Below are 25,662 nucleotides of genomic sequence, written 5' to 3' on the forward strand. Positions count from 1 at the left end.
TCACAGATGACACGAAAATTGGTGGTGTTGTAACTAGTGAGGAGGAAAGCCTTAGATTACAGGATGATATAGATGGGCTGGTAAGATGGGCGGAGCAGTGGCAAATGGAATTTAATCCTGAGAAGTGTGAGGTGATGCATTTTGGGAGGACTAACAAGGTAAGGGAATATACAATGGATGGTAGGACTCTCGGAAGTACAGAGGGTCAGAGGGACCTTGGTGTACTTGTCCATAGATCACTGAAGGCAGCAGCACAGGTAGATAAGGTGGTTAGGAAGGCATATGGGATACTTGCCTTTATTAGCCGAGGTATAGAATATCAGAGCAGGGAGGTTATGATGGAGCTGTATAAAACACTAGTTAGGTCACAGCTGGAGTACTGTGTACAGTTCTGGTCACCACACTATAGGAAGGATGTGATTGCACTGGAGAGGGTGCAGAGGAGATTCACCAGGATGTTGCCTGGGCTGGAGCATTTCAGATATGAAGAGAGATTGAAAAGGCTAGGGTTGTTTTCCTTAGAGCAGGGAAGGCTGAGGGGGGACATGATTGAGGAATACAAAATTATGAGGGGCACAGAAGGGTAGATAGGAAGAAACTTTTTCCCTTAGTGGAGGGGTCAATAACCATGGGGCATAGATTTAAAGTAAGGGGCAGGAGGTTTAGAGGGGATTTGAGGAACAAATTTTCACCCAGAGGGTGATGGGTGTCTAGAATTCACTGCCAGGAATGGTGGTGGAGGCAGAAACCCTCAATGCATTTAAAAGATACCTGGACCTGCACCTGAAGTGTTGTAACCTGCAAGGCTACGGAGCAGGTGATGGAAGGTGGGATTAGATTGGGCGGCAAGTTTTTTCATCCGGTGCAGACACGATGGGCTGAATGGCCTCTTACTGTGCCGTAACTTTTCTATGGTTTTGATGGACCTCAGGAGGCCAAGATGGATCATCCACTCGGTTCTGGCATCATGTTGGAGGTGGTGGAAATGGCGGAGGAGATTCAACCACCTCCAGCGTGATGCTACCATGAAACACATCTTCCCCTCCCCTCCCTGTCAGCAAACCGGAGGGACAGTTCCGTCTGTGACACCCTGGACAAATATTCCAGTGTTCCATACAAGTTTTTTTATTCGTTCCTGGGACATGGGCGTCGCTGGCTAAGCCAGCATTTATTGCCCATCCCTAATTGCACTTGAACTGAATGGCTTGCTAGGCCATTTCAGAGGGCAGTTAAGAGTCAACCACATTGCTGTGGGTCTGGGGTAACATATAGGCCAGGATGCCGAGATGTAGTGTGGTGAAAAACAAAGCATTAGTCCAGAGAGGGTGTTAATGACAGAATAGTGAACAGCCCTAGCCAAAGGTACAAACATGAAAATAAATGAAAAAAAAACACAGTGGGCAGACACACTGTAAATAAAAACCTTGAAACAAAATAAAATAAAAATCAAACAATAAAAATAAAAACGGGCCCGTCATGCCCAGAAATTATTGAACTCAATGTTCAGTCCAGCAGGCTGTAGTGTGCCTAATCGGTAAATGAGATGCTGTTCCTCCAACTTGCGTTGATGCTCACTGGAACACTGCAGCAAACCCAGGACAGAAAGTGGGCATGAGAGCAGGGGGGAGTGTTGAAATGGCAAGCAACCGGAAGCTCAGGGTTATGCTTTCGGACTGAGCGGAGGTGTTCCGCAAAGTGGTCACTCAATCTGTGTTTGGTCTCCCCATTGTACAGGCGACCACATTGTGAGCAGCGAATTCAGTATACTACATTGAAAGAAGTACAAGTAAATGGCTGCTTCACCTGGAAGGAGTGTTTGGGGCCTTGGATAGTGAGGAGAGAGGAGGTAAAATAGCACGTATTACACTTCCTGCGATTGCAGGGGAAGGTGCTGTGGGAAGAGGACGAGGTGTTGGGGGTAATGGAGGAGTGGATCAGGGTGTCATGAAGGGAACGATCCCTTCGGAATGCTGACAGGGGAAGGGAAGATGTACTTGGTAGTGGCATCACGCTGGACATGGCGGAAATGGTGGTGGATGATCTTTTGGATGTGGAGGCTGGTGGGGAGGAAAGTGAGGACAAGGGGAACCCTGTCACGGTTCTGGGAGGGAGGGAAAGGGGTGAGGGCAGAGCTGCAGGAAATGGGCCGGACACGGTTGAGGGCCCTGTCAACCACAGTGGGGGGGGAATCTTTGGTTGAGAGAGGACTGTCAGAAGGTGAGATGAGAGTGACTGCCCTTGACATCAAGACAGCATTTGACCGAGTATGGCATCAAGGAGCCCGAGGAAAACTGAGGTCAATGGGAATCAGGGGGAAAACTCTCTGCTGGTTGGAGTCATAACTAGCGCCACGGAAGATGGTTGTGGTTGTTGGAGGTCAATCATCTGAGCTCCAGGACATCACTGCAGGAGTTCCTCAGGGTAGTGTCCTAGGCCCAACCATCTTCAGCTGCTTCATCAATGACCTTCCTTCAATCATAAGGTCAGAAGTGGGGATGTTCGCTGATGATTGCACAATGTTCAGCACCATTCGCGACTCCTCAGATACTGAAGCAGTCTGTGTAGAAATGCAGCCTGGACAATATCCAGGCTTGGGCTGAGAAGTAGCAAGTAACATTCGCGCCACACAAGTGCCAGGCAATGACCATCTCCAACAAGAGAGAATCAAACCATCTCCCCTTGACATTCAATGACATTACCATCGCTGAATCCCCCACTATCAACATCCTAGGGGTTACCATTGACCAGAAACTGAACTGGAGTAGTCATATAAATACCGTGGCTACAAGAGCAGGTCAGAGGCGAGGAATCCTGAAGAGAGTAACTCACCTCCTGACTCCCCAAAGTCTGTCCACCATCCACAAGGCACAAGTCAGGAGTGTGATGGAATACTCTCCATTTGCCTGGATGGGTGCAGCTCCAACAACACTCAAGAAGCTCGACACCATCCAGGACAAAGCAGCCCGCTTGATTGACACCCCATCTACAAACATTCACTCCCTCCACCACAGACGCACAGTGGCAGCAGTGTGTACCATCTACAAGATGCACTGCAGCAATGCACCAAGGCTCCTTCGACAGCACCTTCCAAACCCACGACCTCTACCAACTAGAAGGACAAGGGCAGCAAATACATGTGAACACCACCACCTGCAAGTTCCCCTCCAAGTCACACATCATCCTGACTTGGAACTATTTTAGTTTAGTTTAGTTTAGAGATACAGCACTAAAACAGGCCCTTCGGCCCACCGAGTCTGTGCCGACCATCAACCACCCATTTATACTAATCCTACACTAATCCCATATTCCTACCACATCCCCACCTGTCCCTATATTTCCCTACCACCTACCTATACTAGGGGCAATTGCTAATGGCCAATTTACCTATCAACCTGCAAGTCTTTGGCATATGGGAGGAAACCGGAGCACCCGGAGGAAACCCAAGCAGACACAGGGAGAACTTGCAAACTCCGCACAGGCAGTACCCAGAATCGAACCCGGGTCCCTGGAGCTGTGAGGTTGCGGTGCTAACCACTGCGCCGCCCATTTTTCAGTTTTATAACATAATCGTTTAGGTGCCAGCTAGTCATTGTCTAATATGACATATGTCTCACTAGCCCCAGCATCTTCCCACTGCTCTCTATCCATCTCCCCTCCTCCTATATCGCCGTTCCTTCACTGTCGCTGGGTCAAAATCCTGGAGCTCCCTTCCTAACAACACTGTGGGTCTACCTGCCCCACATGGACTGCAGTGGTTCAAGAAGGCAGCTCACCACCACCTTCTCAAGGGCAATTAGTGATGGGCAATAAATGCTGGCCTGGCCAGTGACACCCACATCCTGTGAACGAACAAAAGAAAGCGCTGTTGTGGAAGGTTGTATCATCAGAGCAAATGCATGAAGATGGAGAAACTGGGAGAATGGGGTCGAATAAAAAGGTAAAAGAGACAAACGAAAATCCCGCCGGCGAGAAGAGCTGCAGTTGTTCCTCCCAGCCTCTCAGCAGCTGTTGTTGGTCTTCCCGGCCGCCGGTGCCGCTGCAGTTGGACCTCCCAGGCTCTCAGCAGCTGGTGCCGCTGCAGTTGGTCCTCCCAGCCTCTCAGCAGCTGGTGCCGCTGCAGTTGGTCCTCCCAGCCTCTCAGCAGCTGGTGCCGCTGCAGATGGTCCTCCCAGCCTCTCAGCAGCTGGTGCCGCTGCAGTTGGTCCTCCCAGCCTCTCAGCAGCTGGTGCCGCTGCAGTTGGTCCTCCCAGGCTCTCAGCAGCTGGTGCCGCTGCAGTTGGTCCTCCCAGCCTCTCAGCAGCTGGTGCCGCTGCAGTTGGTCCTCCCAGCCTCTCAGCAGCTGGTGCCGCTGCAGTTGGTCCTCCCAGCCTCTCAGCAGCTGGTGCCGCTGCAGTTGGTCCTCCCGGCTTGGTGGGGCGCTGTTGGAGGCGGGCACCGCGTCAGCTCCTCGGCCTCCCCTCTCTCCGCCGCCGTGACTTTGTCGCCTGCACCGGGGCAGCGGCAGAAGCCGAGTCCGGCAGAGTCGAGCGCCGGGGGATGGTCGATCGGGGCCTGAAGCAGGCAGCAAATCGGAGGGGCGACAGGCCCCGAGCATCGGGTCCAGGAGCTGCCTGAACCAGCAACAGAGACTGAGAGGCTGTCCCGGCAGAGATGGAGCTTCAATGGAGGTGGGAAAGGGAGGGAGGAGGGAGGAGGGGAAGGAGGAGGGGATGGAGGGAGAGGGGGAGGGAGGGAGAGTGAGGAGAGGATGGAGGGAGAGTGAGGAGAGGATGGAGGGAGAGTGAGGAGAGGGGGAGGGAGGGAGAGTGAGGAGAGGGGAAGGAGGGAGAGTGAGGAGAGGGGAAGGAGGGAGAGTGAGGAGAGGGGAAGGAGGGAGAGTGAGGAGAGGGGAGGGGAAGGAGGGAGAGGGGGAGGGATGGAGGGAGAGTGAGGAGAGGGGGAGGGAAGGAGAGTGAGGAGAGGGGGAGGGATGGAGGGAGAGGGGGAGGGATGGAGGGAGGGGATGGAGGAGGGAGGGAGGGAGAGTGAGGAGAGGATGGAGGGAGAGTGAGGAGAGGATGGAGGGAGGGAGAGTGAGGAGAGGATGGAGGGAGGGAGAGTGAGGAGGGAGGGAGAGGGAGGGAGAGGAGGGAGAGGGAGAGGGAGGAGGGAGAGTGAGGAGGGAGGGAGAGGGGGGAGGGAGAGTGAGGAGAGGATGGAGGGAGAGTGAGGAGAGGGGGAGGGAGGGAGAGTGAGGAGAGGGGAAGGAGGGAGAGTGAGGAGAGGGGAAGGAGGGAGAGTGAGGAGAGGGGAAGGAGGGAGAGTGAGGAGAGGGGAGGGGAAGGAGGGAGAGTGAGGAGAGGATGGAGGGAGAGTGAGGAGAGGATGGAGGGAGAGTGAGGAGAGGATGGAGGGAGAGTGAGGAGAGGGGAAGGAGGGAGAGTGAGGAGAGGGGAAGGAGGGAGAGTGAGGAGAGGGGAAGGAGGGAGAGTGAGGAGAGGGGAAGGAGGGAGAGTGAGGAGAGGGGAGGGGAAGGAGGGAGAGGGGGAGGGATGGAGGGAGAGTGAGGAGAGGGGGAGGGAAGGAGAGTGAGGAGAGGGGGAGGAGGGAGAGTGAGGAGAGGGGAAGGAGGGAGAGTGAGGAGAGGGGAGGGGAAGGAGGGAGAGGGGGAGGGATGGAGGGAGAGTGAGGAGAGGGGGAGGGAAGGAGAGTGAGGAGAGGGGGAGGGAGAGTGAGGAGAGGGGAGGGGAAGGAGGGAGAGTGAGGAGAGGATGGAGGGAGAGTGAGGAGAGGATGGAGGGAGAGTGAGGAGAGGATGGAGGGAGAGTGAGGAGAGGATGGAGGGAGAGTGAGGAGAGGATGGAGGGAGAGTGAGGAGAGGATGGAGGGAGAGTGAGGAGAGGATGGAGGGAGAGTGAGGAGAGGGGAGGGGAAGGAGGGAGAGTGAGGAGAGGGGAAGGAGGGAGAGTGAGGAGAGGGGAGGGGAAGGAGGGAGAGTGAGGAGAGGGGAGGGGATGGAGGGAGAGTGAGGAGAGGATGGAGGGAGAGTGAGGAGAGGATGGAGGGAGAGTGAGGAGAGGATGGAGGGAGAGTGAGGAGAGGATGGAGGGAGAGTGAGGAGAGGGGGAGGGAGAGTGAGGAGAGGGGAGGGGAAGGAGGGAGAGTGAGGAGAGGGGGAGGGAAGGAGAGTGAGGAGAGGGGGAGGGAAGGAGAGTGAGGAGAGGGGGAGGGAAGGAGGGAGAGTGAGGAGGGGAAGGAGGGAGAGTGAGGAGGGGAAGGAGGGAGAGTGAGGAGGGGAAGGAGGGAGAGTGAGGAGAGGGGGAGGGAGGGAGAGTGAGGAGAGGGGGAGGGAGGGAGAGTGAGGAGAGGGGAAGGAGGGAGAGTGAGGAGAGGGGAGGGGAAGGAGGGAGAGTGAGGAGAGGGGGAGGGATGGAGGGAGAGTGAGGAGAGGGGGAGGGGAAGGAGGGAGAGTGAGGAGGGAGGGAGGGAAGGAGGGAGAGTGAGGAGAGGATGGAGGGAGAGTGAGGAGAGGGGGAGGGAGGGAGAGTGAGGAGAGGGGAAGGAGGGAGAGTGAGGAGAGGGGAGGGGAAGGAGGGAGAGTGAGGAGAGGGGGAGGGATGGAGGGAGAGTGAGGAGAGGGGGAGGGAAGGAGAGTGAGGAGAGGGGGAGGGAAGGAGGGAGAGTGAGGAGGGGAAGGAGGGAGAGTGAGGAGGGAGGGAGGGAAGGAGGGAGAGTGAGGAGAGGATGGAGGGAGAGTGAGGAGAGGGGGAGGGAAGGAGAGGGGGAGGGAGGGAGAGTGAGGAGAGGGGGAGGGAAGGAGGGAGAGTGAGGAGAGGGGGAGGGAGAGTGAGGAGGGAGGGAGGGAAGGAGGGAGAGTGAGGAGAGGATGGAGGGAGAGTGAGGAGGGAGAGAGTGAGAGGGAGGGAGGGAAGGAGGGAGAGTGAGGAGAGGGGGAGGGAAGGAGAGTGAGGAGAGGGGGAGGGGAGGAGAGGGGGAGGGAAGGAGAGTGAGGAGAGGGGGAGGGAAGGAGAGTGAGGAGAGGGGGAGGGAAGGAGAGTGAGGAGAGGGGGAGGGAAGGAGAGTGAGGAGAGGGGGAGGGAAGGAGAGTGAGGAGAGGGGGAGGGAAGGAGAGTGAGGAGAGGGGGAGGGAAGGAGAGTGAGGAGAGGGGGAGGGAAGGAGAGTGAGGAGAGGGGGAGGGAAGGAGAGTGAGGAGAGGGGGAGGGAAGGAGAGTGAGGAGAGGGGGAGGGAAGGAGAGTGAGGAGAGGGGGAGGGAAGGAGAGTGAGGAGAGGGGGAGGGAAGGAGAGTGAGGAGAGGGGGAGGGAAGGAGAGTGAGGAGAGGGGGAGGGAAGGAGAGGGGGAGGGAAGGAGGGAGAGTGAGGAGAGGGGGAGGGAAGGAGGGAGAGTGAGGAGAGGATGGAGGGAGAGTGAGGAGGGTATGGAGGGAGAGTGAGGAGGGTATGGAGGGAGAGTGAGGAGAGGATGGAGGGAGAGTGAGGAGAGGATGGAGGGAGAGTGAGGAGAGGATGGAGGGAGAGTGAGGAGAGGATGGAGGGAGAGTGAGGAGAGGATGGAGGGAGAGTGAGGAGAGGATGGAGGGAGAGTGAGGAGGGGATGGAGGGAGAGTGAGGAGGGGATGGAGGGAGAGTGAGGAGGGGATGGAGGGAGAGTGAGGAGGGGATGGAGGGAGAGTGAGGAGGGGATGGAGGGAGAGTGAGGAGGGGATGGAGGAGAGTGAGGAGGGGATGGAGGGAGAGTGAGGAGGGGATGGAGGGAGAGTGAGGAGGGGATGGAGGGAGAGTGAGGAGGGGATGGAGGGAGAGTGAGGAGGGGATGGAGGGAGAGTGAGGAGGGGATGGAGGGAGAGTGAGGAGGGGATGGAGGAGGGAGGGAGGGAGAGTGAGGAGGGAGGGAGGGAGAGTGAGGAGGGAGAGTGAGGAGGGGAGGGAGGGAGGGAGAGTGAGGAGAGGGGGAGGGAGGGAGAGTGAGGAGAGGGGGAGGGAGGGAGAGTGAGGAGAGGGGGAGGAGGGAGAGTGAGGAGAGGAGGAAGGAGGGAGAGTGAGGAGAGGAGGAAGGAGGGAGAGTGAGGAGAGGGGGAGGGAAGGAGGGAGAGTGAGGAGAGTGAGGAGGGGATGGAGGGAGAGTGAGGAGAGTGAGGAGGGGATGGAGGGAGAGTGAGGAGAGGGGGAGGGAAGGAGAGTGAGGAGAGGGGGAGGGAGGGAGAGTGAGGAGAGGGGGAGGGAAGGAGGGAGAGTGAGGAGAGGGGGAGGGAGAGTGAGGAGGGAGAGTGAGGAGGGAGGGAGGGAAGGAGGGAGAGTGAGGAGAGGGGGAGGGAAGGAGAGTGAGGAGAGGGGGAGGGAAGGAGAGTGAGGAGAGGGGGAGGGAAGGAGGGAGAGTGAGGAGAGGAGGGGGAGAGGGGGAGGGAAGGAGAGTGAGGAGAGGGGGAGGGAAGGAGAGTGAGGAGAGGGGGAGGGAAGGAGAGTGAGGAGAGGGGGAGGGAAGGAGAGTGAGGAGAGGGGGAGGGAAGGAGAGTGAGGAGAGGGGGAGGGAAGGAGAGTGAGGAGAGGGGGAGGGAAGGAGAGTGAGGAGAGGGGGAGGGAAGAAGAGTGAGGAGAGGGGGAGGGAGGGAGAGTGAGGAGAGGGGGAGGGAAGGAGGGAGAGTGAGGAGAGGGGGGGGGAGGGAGGGAGAGTGAGGAGGGAGGGAGGGAAGGAGAGTGAGGAGAGTGGGAGGGAGGGAAGGAGAGTGAGGAGAGGGGGAGGGAGGGAAGGAGAGTGAGGAGAGGGGGAGGGAGGGAAGGAGAGTGAGGAGAGGAGGAAGGAGGGAGAGTGAGGAGGGATGGTGAGGAGAGGGAGAAGGAGGGAGAGTGAGGTGAGGAGGGGAAGGAGGGAGAGTGAGGTGAGGAGGGGAAGGAGGGAGAGTGAGGAGGGGAGGGAAGGAGGGAGAGTGAGGAGCGGAGGGAGGGAGAGTGAGGAGGGAGGGTGAGGAGAGGGAGAAGGAGGGAGAGTGAGGAGGGGAAGGAGGGAGAGTGAGGAGGGGATGGAGGAAGAGTGAGGAGAGGAGGAAACAGGGAGAGTGAGGAGGGGATGGAGGGAGGGTGAGGAGAGGGAGAAGGAGGAAGAGTGAGGAGGGGAAGGAGGGAGAGTGAGGAGGGAGGGTGAGGAGAGGGAGAAGGAGGAAGAGTGAGGAGGGGAAGGAGGGAGAGTGAGGAGTGGAGGGAGGGAAGGAGGGAGAGTGAGGAGAGGAGGAAGGAGGGAGAGTGAGGAGGGGATGGAGGGAGAGTGATGAGGGAGGGTGAGGAGAGGGAGAAGGAGGGAGAGTGAGGAGGGGAAGGAGGGAGAGTGAGGAGGGGAAGGAGGGAGAGTGAGGAGGGGAAGGAGGGAGAGTGAGGAGGGGAAGGAGGGAGAGTGAGGAGGGGAAGGAGGGAGAGTGAGGAGGGGAAGGAGGGAGAGTGAGGAGGGGAAGGAGGGAGAGTGAGGAGGGGAAGGAGGGAGAGTGAGGAGGGGAAGGAGGGAGAGTGAGGAGGGGAAGGAGGGAGAGTGAGGAGGGGAAGGAGGGAGAGTGAGGAGGGGAAGGAGGGAGAGTGAGGAGGGGAAGGAGGGAGAGTGAGGAGGGGAAGGAGGGAGAGTGAGGAGGGGAAGGAGGGAGAGTGAGGAGGGGAAGGAGGGAGAGTGAGGAGGGGAAGGAGGGAGAGTGAGGAGGGGAAGGAGGGAGAGTGAGGAGGGGAAGGAGGGAGAGTGAGGAGGGGAAGGAGGGAGAGTGAGGAGGGGAAGGAGGGAGAGTGAGGAGGGGAAGGAGGGAGAGTGAGGAGGGGAAGGAGGGAGAGTGAGGAGGGGAAGGAGGGAGAGTGAGGAGGGGAAGGAGGGAGAGTGAGGAGGGAGGGTGAGGAGAGGGAGAAGGAGGAAGAGTGAGGAGGGGAAGGAGGGAGAGTGAGGAGAGGAGGGGAAGGAGGGAGAGTGAGGAGAGGAGGGGATGGAGGGAGAGTGAGGAGAGGAGGGGATGGAGGGAGAGTGAGGAGAGGAGGGGATGGAGGGAGAGTGAGGAGAGGAGGGGATGGAGGGAGAGTGAGGAGAGGAGGGGATGGAGGGAGAGTGAGGAGAGGAGGGGATGGAGGGAGAGTGAGGAGAGGAGGGGATGGAGGGAGAGTGAGGAGAGGAGGGGATGGAGGGAGAGTGAGGAGAGGAGGGGATGGAGGGAGAGTGAGGAGAGGAGGGGATGGAGGGAGAGCGAGGAGAGGAGGGGATGGAGGGAGAGCGAGGAGAGGAGGGATGGAGGGAGAGCGAGGAGGGGATGGAGGGAGAGCGAGGAGGGGATGGAGGGAGAGCGAGGAGGGGATGGAGGGAGAGCGAGGAGGGGATGGAGGGAGAGCGAGGAGGGGATGGAGGGAGAGCGAGGAGGGGATGGAGGGAGAGCGAGGAGGGGATGGAGGGAGAGCGAGGAGGGGATGGAGGGAGAGCGAGGAGGGGATGGAGGGAGAGCGAGGAGGGGATGGAGGGAGAGCGAGGAGGGGATGGAGGGAGAGCGAGGAGGGGATGGAGGGAGAGCGAGGAGGGGATGGAGGGAGAGCGAGGAGGGGATGGAGGGAGAGCGAGGAGGGGATGGAGGGAGAGCGAGGAGGGGATGGAGGGAGAGCGAGGAGGGGATGGAGGGAGAGCGAGGAGGGGATGGAGGGAGAGCGAGGAGGGGATGGAGGGAGAGCGAGGAGGGGATGGAGGGAGAGCGAGGAGGGGATGGAGGGAGAGCGAGGAGGGGATGGAGGGAGAGCGAGGAGGGGATGGAGGGAGAGCGAGGAGGGGATGGAGGGAGAGCGAGGAGGGGATGGAGGGAGAGCGAGGAGGGGATGGAGGGAGAGCGAGGAGGGGATGGAGGGAGAGCGAGGAGGGGATGGAGGGAGAGCGAGGAGGGGATGGAGGGAGAGCGAGGAGGGGATGGAGGGAGAGCGAGGAGGGGATGGAGGGAGAGCGAGGAGGGGATGGAGGGAGAGCGAGGAGGGGATGGAGGGAGAGCGAGGAGGGGATGGAGGGAGAGCGAGGAGGGGATGGAGGGAGAGCGAGGAGGGGATGGAGGGAGAGCGAGGAGGGGATGGAGGGAGAGCGAGGAGGGGATGGAGGGAGAGCGAGGAGGGGATGGAGGGAGAGCGAGGAGGGGATGGAGGGAGAGCGAGGAGGGGATGGAGGGAGAGCGAGGAGGGGATGGAGGGAGAGCGAGGAGGGGATGGAGGGAGAGCGAGGAGGGGATGGAGGGAGAGCGAGGAGGGGATGGAGGGAGAGCGAGGAGGGGATGGAGGGAGAGCGAGGAGGGGATGGAGGGAGAGCGAGGAGGGGATGGAGGGAGAGCGAGGAGGGGATGGAGGGAGAGCGAGGAGGGGATGGAGGGAGAGCGAGGAGGGGATGGAGGGAGAGCGAGGAGGGGATGGAGGGAGAGCGAGGAGGGGATGGAGGGAGAGCGAGGAGGGGATGGAGGGAGAGCGAGGAGGGGATGGAGGGAGAGCGAGGAGGGGATGGAGGGAGAGCGAGGAGGGGATGGAGGGAGAGCGAGGAGGGGATGGAGGGAGAGCGAGGAGGGGATGGAGGGAGAGCGTGGAGGGGATGGAGGGAGAGCGAGGAGGGGATGGAGGGAGAGCGTGGAGGGGATGGAGGGAGAGCGTGGAGGGGATGGAGGGAGAGCGTGGAGGGGATGGAGGGAGAGCGTGGAGGGGATGGAGGGAGAGCGTGGAGGGGATGGAGGGAGAGCGTGGAGGGGATGGAGGGAGAGCGTGGAGGGGATGGAGGGAGAGCGTGGAGGGGATGGAGGGAGAGCGTGGAGGGGATGGAGGGAGAGCGTGGAGGGGATGGAGGGAGAGCGTGGAGGGGATGGAGGGAGAGCGTGGAGGGGATGGAGGGAGAGCGTGGAGGGGATGGAGGGAGAGCGTGGAGGGGATGGAGGGAGAGCGTGGAGGGGATGGAGGGAGAGCGTGGAGGGGATGGAGGGAGAGCGTGGAGGGGATGGAGGGAGAGCGTGGAGGGGATGGAGGGAGAGCGTGGAGGGGATGGAGGGAGAGCGTGGAGGGGATGGAGGGAGAGCGTGGAGGGGATGGAGGGAGAGCGTGGAGGGGATGGAGGGAGAGCGTGGAGGGGATGGAGGGAGAGCGTGGAGGGGATGGAGGGAGAGCGTGGAGGGGATGGAGGGAGAGCGTGGAGGGGATGGAGGGAGAGCGTGGAGGGGATGGAGGGAGAGCGTGGAGGGGATGGAGGGAGAGCGTGGAGGGGATGGAGGGAGAGCGTGGAGGGGATGGAGGGAGAGCGTGGAGGGGATGGAGGGAGAGCGTGGAGGGGAAGGAGGGAGAGCGTGGAGGGGATGGAGGGAGAGCGTGGAGGGGATGGAGGGAGAGCGTGGAGGGGATGGAGGGAGAGCGTGGAGGGGATGGAGGGAGAGCGTGGAGGGGATGGAGGGAGAGCGTGGAGGGGATGGAGGGAGAGCGTGGAGGGGATGGAGGGAGAGCGTGGAGGGGATGGAGGGAGAGCGTGGAGGGGATGGAGGGAGAGCGTGGAGGGGATGGAGGGAGAGCGTGGAGGGGATGGAGGGAGAGCGTGGAGGGGATGGAGGGAGAGCGTGGAGGGGATGGAGGGAGAGCGTGGAGGGGATGGAGGGAGAGCGTGGAGGGGATGGAGGGAGAGCGTGGAGGGGATGGAGGGAGAGCGTGGAGGGGAAGGAGGGAGAGCGTGGAGGGGAAGGAGGGAGAGCGTGGAGGGGAAGGAGGGAGAGCGTGGAGGGGAAGGAGGGAGAGCGAGGAGCGGAGGGAGAGCGAGGAGAGGGGGAAGGAGGGAGAGTGAGGAGAGGGGGAGGGAAGGAGGGAGAGTAAGGAGAGGGGGAGGGAAGGAGGGGAGGGAGAGGGGGAGAGTGAGGACGGGGAAGGAGGGAGAGTGAGGCGAGGGGGAGGGAAGGGGGGAGAGTGAGGAGAGGGGGAGAGTGAGGAGAGGGGGAGAGTGAGGAGAGGGGGAGAGTGAGGAGAGGGGGAGAGGAGGAGAGGAGGAGAGGGGGGAAAGAGTGAGGAGAGGGGGGAAAGAGTGAGGAGAGGGGGGAAAGAGTGAGGAGAGGGGGGAAAGAGTGAGGAGAGGGGGGAAAGAGTGAGGAGAGGGGGGAAAGAGTGAGGAGAGGGGGGAAAGAGTGAGGAGAGGGGGGAAAGAGTGAGGAGAGGGGGGAAAGAGTGAGGAGAGGGGGGAAAGAGTGAGGAGAGGGGGGAAAGAGTGAGGAGAGGGGGGAAAGAGTGAGGAGAGGGGGGAAAGAGTGAGGAGAGGGGGGAAAGAGTGAGGAGAGGGGGGAAAGAGTGAGGAGAGGGGGGAAAGAGTGAGGAGAGGGGGGAAAGAGTGAGGAGAGGGGGGAAAGAGTGAGGAGAGGGGGGAAAGAGTGAGGAGAGGGGGGAAAGAGTGAGGAGAGGGGGGAAAGAGTGAGGAGAGGGGGGAAAGAGTGAGGAGAGGGGGGAAAGAGTGAGGAGAGGGGGGAAAGAGTGAGGAGAGGGGGGAAAGAGTGAGGAGAGGGGGGAAAGAGTGAGGAGAGGGGGGAAAGAGTGAGGAGAGGGGGGAAAGAGTGAGGAGAGGGGGGAAAGAGTGAGGAGAGGGGGGAAAGAGTGAGGAGAGGGGGGAAAGAGTGAGGAGAGGGGGGAAAGAGTGAGGAGAGGGGGGAAAGAGTGAGGAGAGGGGGGAAAGAGTGAGGAGAGGGGGGAAAGAGTGAGGAGAGGGGGGAAAGAGTGAGGAGAGGGGGGAAAGAGTGAGGAGAGGGGGGAAAGAGTGAGGAGAGGGGGGAAAGAGTGAGGAGAGGGGGGAAAGAGTGAGGAGAGGGGGGAAAGAGTGAGGAGAGGGGGGAAAGAGTGAGGAGAGGGGGGAAAGAGTGAGGAGAGGGGGGAAAGAGTGAGGAGAGGGGGGAAAGAGTGAGGAGAGGGGGGAAAGAGTGAGGAGAGGGGGGAAAGAGTGAGGAGAGGGGGGAAAGAGTGAGGAGAGGGGGGAAAGAGTGAGGAGAGGGGGGAAAGAGTGAGGAGAGGGGGGAAAGAGTGAGGAGAGGGGGGAAAGAGTGAGGAGAGGGGGGAAAGAGTGAGGAGAGGGGGGAAAGAGTGAGGAGAGGGGGAAAGAGTGAGGAGAGGGGGAAAGAGTGAGGAGAGGGGGAAAGAGGGAGAGTGAGGGGGAAAGAGGGAGAGTGAGGAGGGAGGGAGGGATGGAGGGAGAGTGAGGAGAGGGGGAAGGGGGGAGAGTGTGGAGAGGGGGAAGGGGGGAGAGTGAGGAGAGGGGGAAGGGGGGAGAGTGAGGAGAGGGGGAAGGGGGGAGAGTGAGGAGAGGGGGGAGAGTGAGGAGAGGGGGAAGGGGGGAGAGTGAGGAGAGGGGGAAGGGGGGAGAGTGAGGAGAGGGGGAGGGAAGGGGGGAGAGTGGGGAAGGGGGGAGAGTGAGGAGAGGGGGAGGGAAGGGGGGAGAGTGGGGAAGGGGGGAGAGTGAGGAGAGGGGGAGGGAAGGGGGGAGAGTGGGGAAGGGGGGAGAGTGAGGAGAGGGGGAGGGAAGGGGGGAGAGTGAGGAGAGGGGGAGGGAAGGGGGGAGAGTGAGGAGAGGGGGAGGGAAGGGGGGAGAGTGAGGAGAGGGGGAGGGAAGGGGGGAGAGTGAGGAGAGGGGGAGGGAAGGGGGGAGAGTGAGGAGAGGGGGAGGGAAGGGGGGAGAGTGAGGAGAGGGGGAGGGAAGGGGGGAGAGTGAGGAGAGGGGGAGGGAAGGGGGGAGAGTGAGGAGAGGGGGAGGGAAGGAGGGAGAGTGAGGAGCGGAGGGAGGGAAGGAGGGAGAGTGAGGAGCGGAGGGAGGGAAGGAGGGAGAGTGAGGAGCGGAGGGAGGGAAGGAGGGAGAGTGAGGAGAGGGGGAAGGAGGGAGAGTGAGGAGAGGCGGAAGGAGGGAGAGTGAGGAGAGGCGGAAGGAGGGAGAGTGAGGAGAGGGGTTAGGAGGGAGAGTGAGGAGAGGGGGAGGGAGAGTGAGGGGAGGGGGAAGGAAGGAGGGAGAGTGAGAGTGAGGAGATGGGGAGGGAAGGAGGGAGAGTGAGGAGAGGGAAGGAGGGAGAGTGAGGAGAGGGAAGGAGGGAGAGTGAGGAGAGGGGGAGGGAAGGAGGGAGAGTGAGGAGAGGGGGAGGGAAGGAGGGAGAGTGAGGAGAGGGGGAGGGAAGGAGGGAGAGTGAGGAGAGGGGGAGGGAAGGAGGGAGAGTGAGGAGAGGGGGAGGGAAGGAGGGAGAGTGAGGAGAGGGGGAGGGGAGGAGGGAGAGTGAGGAGAGGGGGAGGGGAGAGTGGGGAGGGAAGGAGGGAGAGGGAGAGGGGGAGGGAAGGAGGGAGAGTGAGGAGAGGGGGTGGGAAGGAGGGAGAGGGGGAGGGAAGGAGGGAGTGGGGGAGGGAAGGAGGGAGAGTGGGGGAGGGAAGGAGGGAGAGTGGGGGAGGGAAGGAGGGAGAGTGGGGGGGGAGGGAGGGAGAGTGAGGAGAGGGGGAAGGAGGGAGAGTGAGGAGAGGGGGAAGGAGGGAGAGTGAGGAGAGGAGGAAGGAGGGGGAGGGAGAGTGAGGAGGGGAGGGGGAAGGAGGGAGGGGAGGGGGAAGGAGGGAGAGTGAGGAGGGGAGGGGGAAGGATAAATAAATAACACACGGTGTTAACGAGAGAGAGCCGGGATAACACACGGGGTTAACGAGAGAGAGCCGGGATAACACCCGGAGTTAACGAGAGAGAGCCGGGATAACACAGGGTGTTAACGAGAGAGAGCCGGGATAACACACGGTGTTAACGAGAGAGAGCCGGGATAACACACGGAGTTAACGAGAGAGAGCCGGGATAACACACGGAGTTAACGAGAGAGAGCCGGGATAACACAGGATGTTAACGAGAGAGAACCGGGATAACACACGGTGTTAACGAGAGAGAGCCGGGATAACACAGGGTGTTAACGAGAGAGAGCCGGGATAACACACGGAGTTAACGAGAGAGAGCCGGGATAACACACGGTGTTAACGAGAGAGAGCCGGGATAACACACGGGGTTAACGAGAGAGAGCCGGGATAACACAGGGTGTTAACGAGAGAGAGCCGGGATAACACAGGGTGTTAACGAGAGAGAGCCGGGATAACACACGGTGTTAACGAGAGAGAGCCGGGATAACACAGGATGTTAACGAGAGAGAACCGGGATAACACACGGTGTTAACGAGAGAGAGCCGGGATAACACACGGGGTTAACGAGAGAGAGCCGGGATAACACACGGGGTTAACGAGAGAGAGCCGGGATAACACACGGTGTTAACGAGAGAGAGCCGGGATAACACACGGTGTTAACGAGAGAGAGCCGGGATAACACACGGGGTTAACGAGAGAGAGCCGGGATAACACACGGGGTTAACGAGAGAGAGCCGGGATAACACACGGTGTTAACGAGAGAGAGCCGGGATAACACAGGGTGTTAACGAGAGAGAGCCGGGATAACACAGGGTGTTAACGAGAGAGAGCCGGGATAACACAGGGTGTTAACGAGAGAGAGCCGGGATAACACAGGGTGTTAACGAGAGAGAGCCGGGATAACACACGGTGTTAACGAGAGAGAGCGGGATAACACACGGTGTTAACGAGAGAGAGCCGGGATAACACAGGGTGTTAACGAGAGAGAGCCGGGATAACACACGGTGTTAACGAGAGAGAGCCGGGATAACACACGGTGTTAACGAGAGAGAGCCGGGATAACACTCGGGGTTAACGAGAGAGAGCGGGATAACACTCGGGGTTAACGAGAGAGAGCCGGGATAACACACGGTGTTAACGAGAGAGAGCCGGGATAACACAGGGTGTTAACGAGAGAGAGCCGGGATAACACACGGTGTTAACGAGAGAGAGCCGGGATAACACACGGGGTTAACGAGAGAGAGCCGGGATAACACACGGTGTTAACGAGAGAGAGCCGGGATAACACACGGTGTTAACGAGAGAGAGCCGGGATAACACAGGGTGTTAACGAGAGAGAGCCGGGATAACACAGGGTGTTAACGATAGAGAACCGGGATAACACACGGGGTTAACGAGAGAGAACCGGGATAACACACGGGGTTAACGAGAGAGAGCCGGGATAACACACGGAGTTAACGAGAGAGAGCCGGGATAACACACGGAGTTAACGAGAGAGAGCCGGGATAACACAGGGTGTTAACGAGAGAGAGCCGGGATAACACACGGTGTTAACGAGAGAGAGCCGGGATAACACAGGGTGTTAACGAGAGAGAGCCGGGATAACACAGGGTGTTAACGAGAGAGAGCCGGGATAACACAGGGTGTTAACGAGAGAGAGCCGGGATAACACACGGTGTTAACGAGAGAGAGCCGGGATAACACAGGGTGTTAACGAGAGAGAGCCGGAATAACACACGGGGTTAACGAGAGAGAGCCGGGATAACACAGGGTGTTAACGAGAGAGAACCGGGATAACACAGGGTGTTAACGAGAGAGAGCCGGGATAACACAGGGTGTTAACGAGAGAGAGCCGGGATAACACACGGGGTTAACGAGAGAGAGTCGGGATAACACAGGGTGTTAACGAGAGAGAGCCGGGATAACACACGGGGTTAACGAGAGAGAGCCGGGATAACACACGGGGTTAACGAGAGAGAGCCGGGATAACACACGGAGTTAACGAGAGAGAGCCGGGATAACACACGGAGTTAACGAGAGAGAGCCGGGATAACACAGGGTGTTAACGAGAGAGAGTCGGGATAACACAGGGTGTTAACGAGAGAGAGCCGGGATAACACAGGGTGTTAACGAGAGAGAGCCGGGATAACACACGGTGTTAACGAGAGAGAGCCGGGATAACACAGGGTGTTAACGAGAGAGAGCCGGGATAACACAGGGTGTTAACGAGAGAGAGCCGGGATAACACACGGTGTTAACGAGAGAGAGCCGGGATAACACACGGAGTTAACGAGAGAGAGCCGGGATAACACAGGGTGTTAACGAGAGAGAGCCGGGATAACACACGGAGTTAACGAGAGAGAGCCGGGATAACACAGGGTGTTAACGAGAGAGAGCCGGGATAACACAGGGTGTTAACGAGAGAGAGCCGGGATAACACACGGAGTTAACGAGAGAGAGCCGGGATAACACAGGGTGTTAACGAGAGAGAGCCGGGATAACACACGGAGTTAACGAGAGAGAGCCGGGATAACACACGGAGTTAAGGAGAGAGAGCCGGGATAACACAGGGTGTTAACGAGAGAGAGCCGGGATAACACAGGGTGTTAACGAGAGAGAGCCGGGATAACACACGGAGTTAACGAGAGAGAGCCGGGATAACACACGGAGTTAACGAGAGAGAGCCGGGATAACACACGGTGTTAACGAGAGAGAGCCGGGATAACACACGGAGTTAACGAGAGAGAGCCGGGATAACACACGGAGTTAAGGAGAGAGAGCCGGGATAACACAGGGTGTTAACGAGAGAGAGCCGGGATAACACACGGTGTTAACGAGAGAGAGCTGGAATAACACACGGTGTTAACGAGAGGGAGCCGGGATAACACACGGTGTTAACGAGAGAGAGCCGGGATAACACAGGGTGTTAACGAGAGAGAGCCGGGATAACACACGGTGTTAACGAGAGAGAGCCGGGATAACACACGGTGTTAACGAGAGAGAGCCGGGATAACACAGGGTGTTAACGAGAGAGAGCCGGGATAACACACGGTGTTAACGAGAGAGAGCCGGGATAACACACGGAGTTAACGAGAGAGAGCCGGGATAACACACGGAGTTAAGGAGAGAGAGCCGGGATAACACAGGGTGTTAACGAGAGAGAGCCGGGATAACACACGGTGTTAACGAGAGAGAGCTGGAATAACACACGGTGTTAACGAGAGGGAGCCGGGATAACACAGGGTGTTAACGAGAGAGAGCCGGGATAACACACGGTGTTAACGAGAGAGAGCCGGGATAACACAGGGTGTTAACGAGAGAGAGCCGGGATAACACACGGTGTTAACGAGAGAGAGCCGGGATAACACACGGTGTTAACGAGAGAGAGCCGGGATAACACAGGGTGTTAACGAGAGAGAGCTGGAATAACACAGGGTGTTAACGAGAGAGAGCTGGAATAACACAGGGTGTTAACGAGAGAGAGCCGGGATAACACAGGGTGTTAACGAGAGAGAGCCGGGATAACACAGGGTGTTAACGAGAGAGAGCCGGGATAACACAGGGTGTTAACGAGAGAGAGCCGGGATAACACACGGTGTTAACGAGAGAGAGCCGGGATAACACACGGTGTTAACGAGAGAGAGCCGGGATAACACACGGTGTTAACGAGAGAGAGCCGGGATAACACACGGTGTTAACGAGAGAGAGCCGGGATAACACACGGTGTTAACGAGAGAGAGCCGGGATAACACAGGGTGTTAACGAGAGAGAGCTGGAATAACACAGGGTGTTAACGAGAGAGAGCCGGGATAACACACGGTGTTAACGAGAGAGAGCCGGGATAACACAGGGTGTTAACGAGAGAGAGCCGGGATAACACAGGGTGTTAACGAGAGAGAGCCGGGATAACACACGGTGTTAACGAGAGAGAGCCGGGATAACACACGGTGTTAACGAGAGAGAGCCGGGATAACACACGGTGTTAACGAGAGAGAGCCGGGATAACACACGGTGTTAACGAGAGAGAGCCGGGATAACACAGGGTGTTAACGAGAGAGAGCTGGAATAACACAGGGTGTTAACGAGAGAGAGCCGGGATAACACACGGAGTTAACGAGAGAGAGCCGGGATAACACACGGTGTTAACGAGAGAGAGCCGGGATAACACACGGTGTTAACGAGAGAGAGCCGGGATAACACACGGTGTTAACGAGAGAGAGCTGGAATAACACAGGGTGTTAACGAGAGAGAGCCGGGATAACACAGGGTGTTAACGAGAGAGAGCCGGGATAACACACGGTGTTAACGAGAGAGAGCCGGGATAACAAACGGTGTTAACGAGAGAGAGCCGGGATAACACAGGGTGTTAACGAGAGAGAGCCGGGATAACACACGGTGTTAACGAGAGAGAGCCGGGATAACACAGGGTGTTAACGAGAGAGAGCCGGGATAACACAGGGTGTTAACGAGAGAGAGCCGGGATAACACAGGGTGTTAACGAGAGAGAGCCGGGATAACACAGGGTGTTAACGAGAGAGAGCCGGGATAACACAGGGTGTTAACGAGAGAGAGCCGGGATAACACTGGGTGTTAACGAGAGAGAGCCGGGATAACACACGGTGTTAACGAGAGAGAGCCGGGATAACACACGGTGTTAACGAGAGAGAGCCGGGATAACACTGGGTGTTAACGAGAGAGAGCCGGGATAACACACGGTGTTAACGAGAGAGAGCCGGGATAACACACGGTGTTAACGAGAGAGAGCCGGGATAACCCACGGTGTTAACGAGAGAGAGCCGGGATAACACACGGTGTTAACGAGAGAGAGCCGGGATAACACAGGGTGTTAACGAGAGAGAGCCGGGATAACACAGGGTGTTAACGAGAGAGAGCCGGGATAACACACGGAGTTAACGAGAGAGAGCCGGGATAACACACGGAGTTAACGAGAGAGAGCTGGAATAACACAGGGTGTTAACGAGAGAGAGCCGGGATAACACAGGGTGTTAACGAGAGAGAGCCGGGATAACACACGGTGTTAACGAGAGAGAGCCGGGATAACACACGGTGTTAACGAGAGAGAGCCGGAATAACACACGGGGTTAACGAGAGAGAGCCGGGATAACACAGGGAGTTAACGAGAGAGAGCCGGGATAACACAGGGAGTTAACGAGAGAGAGCCGGGATAACACACGGTGTTAACGAGAGAGAGCCGGGATAACACACGGTGTTAACGAGAGAGAGCCGGGATAACACGGGGGGTTAACGAGAGAGAGCCGGGATAACACAGGGTGTTAACGAGAGAGAGCCGGGATAACACGGAGTTAACGAGAGAGAGCCGGGATAACACACGGTGTTAACGAGAGAGAGCCGGGATAACACACGGTGTTAACGAGAGAGAGCCGGGATAACACACGGAGTTAACGAGAGAGAGCCGGGATAACACACGGTGTTAACGAGAGAGAGCCGGGATAACACACGGAGTTAACGAGAGAGAGCCGGGATAACACGGGGGGTTAACGAGATAGTGCCGGGATAACACACGGAGTTAACGAGAGAGAGCCGGGATAACACAGGGTGTTAACGAGATAGAGCCGGGATAACACACGGTGTTAACGAGAGAGAGCCGGGATAACACACGGTGTTGACGAGAGAGAGCCGGGATAACACAGGGTGTTAACGAGAGAGAGCCGGGATAACACACGGAGTTAACGAGAGAGAGCCGGGATAACACACGGTGTTAACGAGAGAGAGCTGGAATAACACAGGGTGTTAACGAGAGAGAGCCGGGATAACACACGGTGTTAACGAGAGAGAGCTGGAATAACACACGGTGTTAACGAGATAGAGCCGGGATAACACACGGAGTTAACGAGAGAGAGCCGGGATAACACATGGTGTTAACGAGAGAGAGCCGGGATAACACAGGGTGTTAACGAGAGAGAGCCGGGATAACACACGGGGTTAACGAGAGAGAGCTGGGATAACACAGGGTGTTAACGAGAGAGAGCTGGAATAACACACGGGGTTAACGAGAGAGAGCCGGGATAACACACGGAGTTAACGAGAGAGAGCCGGGATAACACACGGAGTTAACGAGAGAGAGCCGGGATAACACACGGGGTTAACGAGAGAGAGCCGGGATAACACACGGGGTTAACGAGAGAGAGCCGGGATAACACACGGGGTTAACGAGAGAGAGCCGGGATAACACACGGGGTTAACGAGAGAGAGCCGGGATAACACACGGGGTTAACGAGAGAGAGCCGGGATAACACGGGGTGTTAACGAGAGAGAGCCGGGATAACACAGGGTGTTAACGAGAGAGAGCCGGGATAACACACGGTGTTAACGAGAGAGAGCTGGGATAACACACGGTGTTAACGAGAGAGAGCCGGGATAACACACGGGGTTAACGAGAGAGAGCCGGGATAACACACGGAGTTAACGAGAGAGAGCCGGGATAACACACGGGGTTAACGAGAGAGAGCCGGGATAACACACGGAGTTAACGAGAGAGAGCCGGGATAACACAGGGTGTTAACGAGAGAGAGCCGGAATAACACACGGGGTTAACGAGATAGAGCCGGGATAACACACGGTGTTAACGAGAGAGAGCCGGGATAACACACGGGGTTAACGAGAGAGAGCCGGGATAACACACGGGGTTAACGAGAGAGAGCCGGGATAACACACGGGGTTAACGAGAGAGCCGGGATAACACACGGTGTTAACGAGAGAGAGCCGGGATAACACACGGGGTTAACGAGAGAGAGCCGGGATAACACACGGTGTTAACGAGAGAGAGCCGGGATAACACACGGTGTTAACGAGAGAGAGCCGGGATAACACACGGTGTTAACGAGAGAGAGCCGGGATAACACACGGTGTTAACGAGAGAGAGCCGGGATAACACACGGAGTTAACGAGAGAGAGCCGGGATAACACACGGTGTTAACGAGAGAGAGCCGGGATAACACACGGAGTTAACGAGAGAGAGCCGGAATAACACACGGGGTTAACGAGCGAGAGCCGGGATAACACACGGTGTTAATGAGAGAGAGCCGGGATAACACACGGGGTTAACGCGATAGAGCCGGGATAACACACGGAGTTAACGAGAGAGAGCTGGGATAACAGACGGGGTTAACGAGAGAGAGCCGGGATAACACGGGGGGTTAACGAGAGAGAGCCGGGATAACACACGGAGTTAACGAGAGAGAGCCGGGATAACACGGGGGGTTAACGAGAGAGAGCCGGGATAACACACGGTGTTAATGAGAGAGAGCCGGGATAACACACGGAGTTAACGAGAGAGAGCCGGGATAACACACGGAGTTAACGAGAGAGAGCCGGGATAACACACGGGGTTAACGAGAGAGAGCCGGGATAACACAGGGTGTTAACGAGAGAGAGCCGGGATAACACGGGGGGTTAACGAGAGAGAGCCGGAATAACACAGGGTGTTAACGAGAGAGAGCCGGGATAACACACGGTGTTAACGAGAGAGAGCCGGGATAACACACGGTGTTAACGAGAGAGAGCCGGAATAACACACGGTGTTAACGAGAGAGAGCCGGGATAACACACGGTGTTAACGAGAGAGAGCTGGGATAACACAGGGTGTTAACGAGAGAGAGCCGGGATAACACACGGTGTTAACGAGAGAGAGCCGGGATAACACACGGAGTTAACGAGAGAGAGCCGGGATAACACACGTGTGTTATCCCGGCTCTCTCTCGTTAACACCGTGTGTTATCCCGGCTCTCTCTCGTTAACTCCGTGTGTTATCCCGGCTCTCTCTCGTTAACACCGTGTGTTATCCCGGCTCTCTCTCGTTAACACCCTGTGTTATCCCAGCTCTCTCTCGTTAACACCGTGTGTTATCCCGGCTCTCTCTCGTTAACCCCGTGTGTTATTCCGGCTCTCTCTCGTTAACTCCGTGTGTTATCCCGGCTCTCTCTCGTTAACACCGGAGTTAACGAGAGAGAGCCGGAATAACACACGGGGTTAACGAGCGAGATACGGGATAACACACGGTGTTAATGAGAGAGAGCCGGAATAACACACGGGGTTAACGCGATAGAGCCGGGATAACACAGGGTGTTAACGAGAGAGAGCCGGGATAACACACGGAGTTAACGAGAGAGAGCCGGGATAACACAGGGTGTTAACGAGAGAGAGCCGGGATAACACAGGGTGTTAACGAGAGAGAGCCGGGATAACACACGGTGTTAACGAGAGAGAGCCGGGATAACACACGGAGTTAACGAGAGAGAGCCGGGATAACACACGGTGTTAACGAGAGAGAGCCGGGATAACACACGGAGTTAACGAGAGAGAGCCGGAATAACACACGGGGTTAACGAGCGAGATACGGGATAACACACGGTGTTAATGAGAGAGAGCCGGAATAACACACGGGGTTAACGCGATAGAGCCGGGATAACACAGGGTGTTAACGAGAGAGAGCTGGGATAACACACGGGGTTAACGAGAGAGAGCCGGGATAACACGGGGGGTTAACGAGAGAGAGCCGGGATAACACACGGAGTTAACGAGAGAGAGCAGGGATAACACGGGGGGTTAACGAGAGAGAGCCGGGATAACAGACGGAGTTAACGAGAGAGAGCCGGGATAACACACGGAGTTAACGAGAGAGAGCCGGGATAACACACGGTGTTAACGAGAGAGAGCTGGGATAACACACGGTGTTAACGAGAGAGAGCCGGGATAACACACGGGGTTAACGAGAGAGAGCCGGGATAACACACGGAGTTAACGAGAGAGAGCCGGGATAACACACGGAGTTAACGAGAGAGAGCCGGGATAACACGCGGAGTTAACGAGAGAGAGCCGGGATAACACGCGGAGTTAACGAGAGAGAGCCGGGATAACACACGGAGTTAACGAGAGAGAGCCGGGATAACACACGGAGTTAACGAGAGAGAGCCGGGATAACACACGGAGTTAACGAGAGAGAGCCGGGATAACACGGGGGGTTAACGAGATAGTGCCGGGATAACACACGGAGTTAACGAGAGAGAGCCGGGATAACACAGGGTGTTAACGAGAGAGAGCCGGGATAACACAGGGTGTTAACGAGAGAGAGCCGGGATAACACACGGGGTTAACGAGAGAGAGTCGGGATAACACACGGTGTTAACGCTAGAGAGCCGGGATAACACACGGGGTTAACGAGAGAGAGCCGGGATAACACACGGGGTTAACGAGAGAGAGCCGGGATAACACACGGTGTTAACGAGAGAGAGCCGGGATAACACAGGGTGTTAACGAGAGAGAGCCGGGATAACACACGGGGTTAACGAGAGAGAGCCGGGATAACACAGGGTGTTAACGAGAGAGAGCCGGGATAACACACGGGGTTAACGAGAGAGAGCCGGGATAACACACGGGGTTAACGAGAGAGAGCCGGGATAACACACGGAGTTAACGAGAGAGAGCCGGGATAACACAGAGTGTTAACGAGAGAGAGCCGGGATAACACAGGGTGTTAACGAGAGAGAGCCGGGATAACACAGGGTGTTAACGAGAGAGAGCCGGGATAACACACGGGGTTAACGAGAGAGAGTCGGGATAACACACGGTGTTAACGCTAGAGAGCCGGGATAACACACGGGGTTAACGAGAGAGAGCCGGGATAACACACGGGGTTAACGAGAGAGAGCCGGGATAACACACGGTGTTAACGAGAGAGAGCCGGGATAACACACGGAGTTAACGAGAGAGAGCCGGGATAACACAGGGTGTTAACGAGAGAGAGCCGGGATAACACGGGGTGTTAACGAGAGAGAGCCGGGATAACACACGGGGTTAACGAGAGAGAGCCGGGATAACACACGGTGTTAACGAGAGAGAGCCGGGATAACACACGGTGTTAACGAGAGAGAGCCGGGATAACACGGGGTGTTAACGAGAGAGAGCCGGGATAACACGGGGTGTTAACGAGAGAGAGCCGGGATAACACGGGGTGTTAACGAGAGTGAGCCGGGATAACACACGGGGTTAACGAGAG

The 25,662-nt window shown here is 57.9% G+C and overlaps 1 protein-coding gene across 3 annotated transcripts in view; it reads left to right on the forward strand.

Moving 5' to 3' along the window:
- The first annotated feature begins 4,462 nt into the window (after nucleotides 1-4,462).
- The window catches only part of slc35b2 (solute carrier family 35 member B2), a 33,682-nt gene continuing 12,482 nt past the window's right edge, over nucleotides 4,463-25,662 (forward strand). For 2 of the 3 annotated variants that reach the window (XM_068028282.1, XM_068028290.1), the window contains exon 1: nucleotides 4,463-4,667. In XM_068028282.1, coding sequence (XP_067884383.1) covers nucleotides 4,651-4,667 — 17 coding nt within the window. In that variant the 5' untranslated portion in view covers nucleotides 4,463-4,650. The remainder of the gene's footprint in view (nucleotides 4,668-25,662) is intronic. The other variant, XM_068028294.1, reaches the window with a different exon arrangement.

This window comes from Heterodontus francisci, chromosome 3 (assembly GCF_036365525.1).
Source record: "Heterodontus francisci isolate sHetFra1 chromosome 3, sHetFra1.hap1, whole genome shotgun sequence".
Classification (NCBI taxonomy): domain Eukaryota; kingdom Metazoa; phylum Chordata; class Chondrichthyes; order Heterodontiformes; family Heterodontidae; genus Heterodontus; species Heterodontus francisci.